The sequence below is a fragment of the Vicia villosa genome, unplaced genomic scaffold (genome assembly GCF_029867415.1).
Source record: "Vicia villosa cultivar HV-30 ecotype Madison, WI unplaced genomic scaffold, Vvil1.0 ctg.003699F_1_1, whole genome shotgun sequence".
NCBI lineage: Eukaryota > Viridiplantae > Streptophyta > Magnoliopsida > Fabales > Fabaceae > Vicia > Vicia villosa.
The window spans coordinates 77,231-86,773 of NW_026706274.1; the positions used below are offsets into that span (position 1 = coordinate 77,231).

Consider the following 9,543-nt stretch of genomic DNA (forward strand, 5'->3'; position numbering starts at 1 on the left):
TGGGGTACCCCTAGTACCTCTTATAAAAAAAACTAATACGAGAGGGAAACGACGCCGCGTGGAAGAGAGCACGAAAAAGTAAGTAAGCAACGATAAAGATTCATGTACAGCTTTCCGAATTCAACATGAATAATAAAACAAGCCAAGTTAGTTTTATTTATTTTTTATTTCAAACTTGTGCACAAGGAAAAGAAAATAGGCAAATACCAAATACAAGTTTGAGAGAAACTAACCTTCAAACCAGATTTAGCTCAATTTTGAGAGAAACTAAAGTCCCTAAACTATTAAATAGTTTATACCTAGTCCCTGTATTTAGAGATCCAAACAAAAACTAATTAAAGTGTAGGAGACCTAATTGAAAATTATTTAAAAGTTGAGATTCCATTTAAAAAAATTAGTTTAGGAATTATACTAAATTCAGGTTGGTTAATTACCATTGCTTGCCAAAAACTAAACATCAATATGCATATGGAACAGGGAGGTGAAGAGTATCTTTCGATGAACTTCACCGGCTTGTTGTCATTAGTTTTGGGATCTTCCACAAAACTACATCATGTAAATTTGAATGAGTAAAAATACCTCATAACATATAAACAGCACTTAAGCCTGCGCTTTTATCAAAAAGCGCTGCCTTAAGAGGATTTAAACCAGCTCTTGTAACAGAAAACGCTGCTTAAAGTGAACTTAAACCAACGCTTATACTTCAAAAATAAGTGTTGTCTATACCTACAACAGCTCTAAAATAGACAACGCTTTTAAAAAAAGTGTTGTCTAAGGTTTTATTTTTCATAGTGGAAGCGAGGTAACGATTGACGTTATGAAAAGTAACGACTTAACACCCCAGTTCTTAAAACACCGAGAGGTTAACTTTTTTGCACATAAGTTCGAACCCCGTCATGTCCACTTTTATTATTTACAAAACTAACGCCTCAAATATCTCGGTTTATCTATAAAATCGAGAGGTAAGATTGATTTTTTTAAATTAAAACTCGTTACATTGTTTACTTAGAAAATTAATAAAATAATTTGTTTACAAACTACAATGTTTACCCAGAATATTATATTGTTTATATAAAATAATAAAATTAAAACTAATTTGTCCATGAAGATCATATGTTGGATCTTCAATTCCTTGATATTCTGGGCTAAATCAAATGTTGTGTGCCAATATATTTTCTATTGTTTTTTCTTTCTTTTGTTTCTAATAGAAACCAAAAAAAAAAAAAAGTTAGATAAATAAATGATTTTCTGCTCAAATAAATGTTTAAGAACACAAATCTTAAATCCAAATAATTTTCTGGTCTTGCAATTCATCATAGAGAACTCTTCATGACAAATACTCTTGCAAACCTTAAAGTGGAGGATGTAGATAGTTTCAAGCGCTCCCTGTTGTTTCATTGTAAATTTTTTATATTCATAATGCTTTTATAATAGAAGTTTTTTATGTTTCACGCGGATCACTAATCGCAGTGTCTTAAGCATTGATAGTCATGAAATGAACGACAAGGATTTGTTTATAGACGGTGATCAATATCCTTCACATTTTAGAAATAAGCATACTTATAATAAGAGAGTGATTTTCCTCCACTATGAATTTCGCTGGAGGTGGAGCAATTAACATATCAACCCTTAAATCTCTATCATTCAATATTTTTTACTTATAAGTGTAGGGTTGAGATTTCACTTAACAAAAATGTCATGGGATAGTATACATTAATAAGAACACCTTCTCACAACTTATTATATCCATATTAAACACAATCAACTTGATTAGTTGTTGAACTACGTTTAAACATTAATTATTAAATCACTTGTTTAGAGATATGCATAAACTTTATTAACAATCTTTACAATAAGTTTCATGTCCCCTATCTAGTGATAATACACAATAAAGAGGAACACACGTTTACTAAAACAAAAACAAAAAATATATAACTCAACGTGTTGGTATATTAGGTGTTTGGATTTGACTATATTAATCCAGTCAAGTATGGAACACCTGTTTGAGGAATCCAATCATCACCACTCACAAAATTAGAGACTGTGAAATTTGCTGCATCCGAAGCATCAATAACATGATAACCAGACCATGTGACTCGATTGGTGGTGAAATGGTAGACACGCGAGACTCAGAATCTCGTGCTAAACAGCGTGGAGGTTCGAGTCCTCTTCAAGGCAAAATATTGAGACATGTTATTGAATTGGAATAAGTTCGTCAGCAGATCACGAAGTTTTGGTGATCTTACCTATCTAATGAATACAGTCAATTTTGAAATCGTCCCACCTGCAACCCCCATAAACCAATGGATAAGGTACATTCTATATTCAATTTTGGAGATTGGTGACTTACCCATTGAATTACTTTGGCACTCGACAGTAAAAAAAAATAGGTACTGTACTCTCGGGTCGGGTGAATTCCATAATTGACGCCTGTTGGCATACCAACCTTCTTTCTCCTTTCAGGACAGCACCAGGACCTAGGACCTATCAGAAAAATTATGTACTTATTGGTCGTGAATATCTGAATAGGACAAATCACCCTGTGGATCTCTTTATTTGCTTCAAAACAAGTAGGCTCGGTCAACGAAAATAGGGATTCTCCATATTAGTAGGGGATCTTCTCAATTGAAAGATCCCCTAATATCGACTTGAGACGACGGGAAAGAAAGTATCTATTTTATTTCATTTTTCAGTTAAACCAATCGTTCATTATTGGAACATATACTAGGGTTCCGTTAGATAGGGTTCCATTAGATAGGAAATGATTTGAGAAATATTGATAACTCTCGTATAGAGTACTAGAATGAAAAAATTCATTTGACACTGAACTCTTGGTTCTAAACCATCTCTCGTGATTAATCAACAATTCTAAATTATGTTCTAGGATATTCTTCCTAAACCAGCGTTTATTAAGATATTTCCAATAAAATTTTTTGGTTTGGGAAGTCAACAGTATCCTTGACATCTCTTCATCTGGAGAAAATTCTTGATGTGAAAACACAGATACGGTCCAATATTACTTTAAAAAAATTGATCAAAGTCCTCCGCATCGCGCGGGTCGTCTCAATCTAATATATTATAATATATGAGAAAACCACATATATTATTCAAAAATTGAACAATAAGCAAAATGAAGTTCTACACATACATGAACTTGGTTAGGTGCTACTGCACATTTTAGAAATAACCATGATCATAAGAACTCCTTCACCAACTTATCCACGTATTAAACACAATAAACTTGATAATTGTTGAAATATGTTTAAACATTGATTATTAAATCATTCCTTTAAAGATATGCATAAACTTTGCGAATTATTAATTAATTAGTTTAATAACAATCTTTACAGTAAGTTGTGAAAATACACAATAAAAGATACACACGTTTACAGAAACATAACAACCAAAAAAAACTCAAAAACTCTTAGTTCTAAACCATCTCTCGTGATTGTTCAACAATTAGAGACTGTGAAATTTGCTGCATCCGAAGCATCAATAACATGATAACCAGACCATGTGACTCGATTTGCAGTGCTTGAACCACCTCCTCTATTATCATATTCTGCATAATACAAAGTACTCAATGCAAAATCACCATCCCATATATGCCAACCAGAAGGATTTATGAAACTATCCATAGATGATTGCATAACTACCGTCCTTGAATAATTCTTCCATGGTCTCCCTAAATATGTTTCAACTGTTCCAACATTAGGAGCCAAATCATCTGCTGCTTTAATAGTTGCATTTTGTATAGAAGTTCCTGTGTTTTGATTTGGATCGGTTCGACCTTGCGCTGTGATGGTATTGAATTGTCCATTAAGAGGAAGACGAGGATAGATGTTACAGTTTTGTAAAACAACTGCAGCATTTCCAAATATGAAATCAACTGTTCCATAGATATCACATTCTCTATAGAATTGCCTCAAAGAATGTGTATATAGTGTGTCTTGATACCCTTCAAAGCTGCAACGGTAGAATGTGGACATGTCAGCCCCACTTCTCATTGCAACTGCTTGATGTTTTCCTGGTCCAGCCGTGTTGCGAAATGTTATATTAACTCCCACAAACCCTTGACCTACCACAGCTGTAAATCCATATGAAGCATCAACTAAGTTAGTGAAATCTTTAATCTATAGATAATATATATAACATATGACATAATCTAGATTTTTCTTACCAAATGTGGCAGAATTGAATGTTGTGAAACCATCAACAACATTGTGATTTCCTGTGATAACTGTTTTGTTGATTCCTTCTCCAACCAGCATCAAGTACTTCTTCTTTTTGTCAATAGATACATACTCTTGATACACACCTTCAGTGATAAAAATGAGAAAGTATCCATCACTAGCAACTGTGTTATTCGGTGCAGCAGCAATTGCTTCATTGATAGTGCTAAAGTTTCCACTTCCATCTTGACTAACAACCACAATATCACTTACCACAACACTATTTTCATCTGTTTGAGTTTGAACTAGTTTTCGCCCATGGCGTCTAGCTGAATCATAAATAGCGTGTGCTTTATTTGACATCTTCAATGGTAACCGGCCATTTTTGAAATTCAAGTGTTTGCCGCTTTGTGGCCATGATGTTCTTATTTTTTTCTCTGGCATCCAACCTTTCAAGAACAAGGCTAGGGTTACACTATTAAGTTTTTTCTCATTAGAGAGTGATAACGATAAGTCGTTCTTCACTCTGTGATCAGAAGAAACTATAGTGTCTAGACCGTCCAAACATGTTTGTTGGTTAGTCAAAACTGCACTAAGAAACGTTTCGAAATCTTCTGCTTGAGAAGTTGGAAGAACATTACTATATGTATTTGTTGTGGCATAGGTGTTTGATAAGTATTCAAAACTTAGGCTAGCAAGGAATCGACAATCTTCGAGAGCGTGAATTGTGGATTGAGTCAAAGACGAGCTACCTTGAAGATATGAGTCCAATAAGTTGATGAACTTATGAGATTGTGACAACGATTTTTGAATAGAAATGCGACCGTAGTCATAGATGTTTCCATTTTGATTACCGATAACGGTTTTACAATAAGTAGGGTTTACAATAGAGTTGCAAATGGTTTCTGGTGGAACAGCATTTGCTATACACAATGAAACAAAGATCAAGAACATGGAAAGTAGATAGGAGAAATTCTTGAAAGCCATTATTTTTTGGATGAAGGAATGAAAGGTTGTTATAGCTTGATTGATGAATATGATGTGCATGGCTTGTAGGGTTTATATAGAAGATGAATATTTGTCTTTAGTGGAATGAGGGAAAGTCAACTGATAGTTAGAAGGAATTTTATCTATGATTTTGATAATGGCTACTGGGAATGCATTCACCTACCTACCAGTGTCTTTGTATTTATCTATGATTTTGATAATGGCTACTGTGAATACATTCACCCACCAACATTCTTTTGTGAAATATTTAATTTTAATAGGAATTTAGGAAGAACTTAAACATGCATCAAGTTCAATGTAATCGTTTAATAATATATAATGTGGGATTATGTTTAATTGTTTAGATTGGTATAAGGTTAGTCTGGTACACGACTTATGATCTATATATCCATAGGAATATATAAAATATTATAGTTTAGTTTTTGTCGATTGTGGGGTTGGTTCCCAACAGTCACAACACACAAAAATACAAAATAAAAGATTTTCGACAAGATAACATAAACGTGGATGCATGCAATCAAGTGTATCTAATTAGAACTAAGACTAATAAGAGCTTCTTGTACTAGGTTTACTAAAATAATATTGGTGGTACCAATGATTAGTTTAAAAAAATTTCAGTTCTTTTTTTAAATGTTAGAGACTTTGAGAATGGTAAAATTCACCAAAGTGTTGAGAAGATTTATGTGTAAAACTCATACTCGGCTTGATACATTATATAGGTTCTATAATTAAGAAAAATATGAAGTACTGAATCATTTCCCTCATATTTTTCAAAAACAAAATGATGATTGACCTCGTCTGGATGGAGTAGTCTGCGGCTCTCTTTCAGATGACGATAACCTTTTTCTATCGCCTCCCTTTAGTCTTCAGGAGTTAGATTGTGTAGTGTCCCAGTGTGATGGATACAAGAGTCTAGGTTCAGATCTAAATAATTTTGAGCAATTCTATTTGTGAGATATTGGATCGAACTCTACTATGGTCGAAAGGTAGCTTCTTGGTTCAACAGGATTAAGCATGAAGTCGAAGGTTGTTCACATGCTTGTGTCGAAGATGCTAGGATTGTTAGCATGTTAAATTAGGTTTTAGTGTTTAAACCCCAATTTGTTAAGTTAGCTTGTTTATTAAGTTCACTTGTGTAATGGACTTTGTGGAAAAAGCTCATTAGTTAGTATGTTAGGTTTTATTATAAATAGCATACTAGTCTCTCATCATTACAGCGGCGAAGCATCTGGCATTCGATGCTTTCATTGCAAGAAGGAGGGTCACACAAGAAAGGTGTGCCCTGAATGCCTGAAAGAAAGGAGGGTCACATAAGAAAGGTAACTTGAAAGATATTTTACTATTGTTTATGACTTATACAAGACTCACACAAACACCAAGAGCAATCCTCTTGGACCAAGAACAATCGTCTTGAATTTTACACTAAGTCCACTAAGAGAACAATCATCTTGGACCAAGAACAATCATCTTGGATTTTACACCAAGTCTGCTAAGAGAACAATCCTCTCAAAGTGACTTTCTTGCTTCCAATAATCCCGGAAAACAAGGTACAACCAACCAAGTAGAACAAGAAAAAAAATCCTTTCATTGCTACTTTCTTGTTTCCAATAATTCTGGACAACAAGCAATTACAAAACACTTTTGGAAAATATTTGAGTAGTAAAGTTGATGAACATATATCAATCACTATGATTGATCTTCTCTTCCAAACAAGCAATTTATAATGACAATATAATTCTCAAGTGTTTTGTGAATGATGGAGAAATTTTTCTAAATTGAAGATGAAACAATAGGCAGAAAAATATCAATGAAAGTTTAAGTATCAAAAACACTTGTTTGAAAATGAATGAGAATATGATTTCTAATTGCAATGGAGGAGGTGATTTTTAATTTAAAATTATATGTATTTATAAGTACATAACACCTCTATGAAATATGGTAAAGGTTGAGACATTTTCATGAAGGTTTGCAATAGTTTATAATAACAATGGTTCATGAAAAAATATAATTTTAAATTTTGTACAGTACTTCATAATTAAGTTAAAACGGTCACTTGACTTAACAAGTCTGCAGCAATTTTTAAATTTCAAATTTAAAAATACTGTTGCAGAACGTTGTAAATTGTGGCTAATTTTGTGCTGTTACGGCAGGTCAAAATGCCACAATTTACCAAAAAATGCATGTTTGATAAAATTGAAAATTTGTCTAACTATTTGAACCAACCTAATGCAACATCTATTGATTTATCCATGATAGATTATATTTGAAAGTGATTTAACATGGTTCAAACATGATAAAAAATTATATTTTAAAGTGATTTAACATGCCTCAAGTATGATAAAAAAATATATATTTGAAAGTGATTTTGAACATAAATGACCAATGCATGCAAGTGATTTTTTGAAGAATAATTTGAGCACTAAAATTATCAATATAATTGCATGCTTGTACCTCTATCAATCAAGATCCATGCTTAGTCTTAAACTTTAATCTTGAATAATTTGGTGCTAGCTTTTGCTCATGATAAGACTTGGACACTTGAATTGATTAAATATTATTGAAGCTTTTTTCATACTTTTTGACATGATTATTTGACTTGTACTTTGTCTTCATCAAAACACTTTGAATGGAGAGTCTTGACATCACAGAATGTTGGCTTAGTCTTGTCCCCAAGAGATCTTCTTGAGACTTCACTATAATTTTGAGCCTTTATAGATTATGCCAACAAACCCTTATTACATTCAAATGGGAGATTTTAAATTGGCTTTTCCCTTAAATAAAAAGAGAGATTTCCTCACAAACCGAGTAGATATTTCACCAACGATCTCAATAATCGAACATAACTTTTACATGTTGAGTTTAATAACCTAACAAATATTTTTAGTGGTTGATATCAAGAACCAAACTCAATTTTTCAAGAGTATCACACTCTTGAAAATAACAACAGAGGCACAACATTGATACAACTCTTTTCTCATAAGTAGTTTTTATTCACAAGAAACTAAGGCAACTTTGGTAAAAGAATTTATATAATATATATATATATATATATATATATATATATATATATATATATAGAGAGAGAGAGAGAGAGAGAGAGAGAGAGAGAGGGAGAGAGAGAGAGAGAGATAAAGAGAGAAGACATAGATAAATTGTAATGAATTAAGAAAAATTCAAATTCTGGTTGAAATGAAGTGAGGAGAAACCTCTTTTATATAGGAAACAATTTGCTTCAAAATGGAAATAATGGCCTAATCGATTAGGTGCATCTAATAATCAATTATTGTGACCCAAAAGGAAATTTTTGATACAGATAAATTTTCATTAGTTAAGAGACTGTTACAATCTATCATAGACTTAATTAGGTATTATCTAATCGACTAGATAAATGATCTAATCGTTTAGACAACTTGAAAAAGTCTCCTAATCAAATAGACAGTCCCGTAATTTATTGGCTATGCCATACAAATATTTTTAGGTGACATTGTTGAATAAAAGGAGGCTTTAAAAGTATTTTAAGTATGTGTGAGTTGTATTAGTATCTTTAACGAGACTCTGGTCACTCAAACAGACATGACCAAAAGAGCTTTCACACTTCCTCTCTTTAACAACCATGAAGCTTTCAAATTCCTTTTCTAGATATACCAATCATACAAGCATTTCACTAAAACCTTGAATATTCTACTTGATGAGACTTGAGATATCTTTAATTTAATTGCCATCATCAAACAGTTGGAAAGATCTCATCACCGACTTCAACGTTCATATGCGTTATTGTCATAAAAACACCAACGAGGTTGCCAGCATCGAGATCATCGGCTTGATACCTGCAAGCATATAGATCCACAAAAAGTGTTTGATGTAAGCTCGAGTCACGGCTTGCACCTACGAAGGGGAATTTCCATTTACACCCTCTCTGTCAACATTAGCATAATACAAACATCACAACAGAAACCATGGTAAGAAAGAAGAATAATCCCTCAATAAACAAAGAAGACCAAAAGAAAAAATCAACTTTATCTTTTTGTAAACATGTAGACAATGTGGAACCCCAAGATTAACAAAAGGCAAGTGCACTAAAGCAAATTCAACAACCCATGTCTGATCTCGTTCGTGCATTAACACTCAAGTATTCTATTTATAACACCCATATCCTAGAAGCCCAGGGCCATGTAGAGAAGCTACATCATGAAATGTTTTGGTTACAAGAAAGATATTTAATGTTCATGTTTCTAAGGTCACCTACCTCTACACAGCGTGTCTTCGACCTTGTATCTAAAGTGGATACTTGCCTCTACGTCAGGCAGCGAGCAAGAGAAAAGTTTAGGGTAGTCTGAATGCATCTTCCTTACTCATATCCATA

At 33.0% G+C, this 9,543-nt stretch overlaps 1 protein-coding gene across 3 annotated transcripts; it reads right to left on the reverse strand.

Annotated features, from left to right (window-relative positions):
• Positions 1-1,970: 1,970 nt before the first annotated feature.
• LOC131641366 (probable pectinesterase/pectinesterase inhibitor 20) lies at positions 1,971-5,182 on the reverse strand. 3 transcript variants are annotated; one of them, XM_058911672.1, is made up of 3 exons: positions 4,181-5,182; positions 3,517-4,087; positions 1,971-2,091 (listed from the first exon to the last, which is right to left on the reverse strand). In XM_058911672.1, the coding sequence occupies exons 1-3, from the start codon at positions 5,157-5,159 to the stop codon at positions 1,971-1,973; spliced, it is 1,671 nt and encodes a 556-aa protein (XP_058767655.1). In that variant the 5' UTR covers positions 5,160-5,182. The 3 variants fall into 3 exon arrangements, with proteins under 3 accessions (XP_058767655.1, XP_058767657.1, XP_058767654.1); XM_058911674.1 differs by having other exon boundaries at positions 1,971-2,070; positions 3,493-4,087; XM_058911671.1 differs by lacking the exon at positions 1,971-2,091 and having other exon boundaries at positions 3,357-4,087.
• Between the last annotated feature and the right edge of the window lie 4,361 nt (positions 5,183-9,543).

What these genes read in the sequence shown, in the direction of transcription:
- LOC131641366 (XM_058911674.1), bottom strand. Translation starts at nt 5,159, where the DNA reads ATGGCTTTCAAGAATTTCTCCTATCTACTTTCCATGTTCTTGATCTTT. An exon ending in ATTCAATTCTGCCACATTTG is followed by an intron (nt 4,088 to 4,180) that starts GTAAGAAAAATC and finishes ATGGATTTACAG; the next exon opens with CTGTGGTAGGTCAAGGGTTT. An exon ending in TCTGGTTATCATGTTATTGA is followed by an intron (nt 2,071 to 3,492) that starts TGCTTCGGATGC and finishes TTATCATGTTAT; the next exon opens with TGATGCTTCGGATGCAGCAA.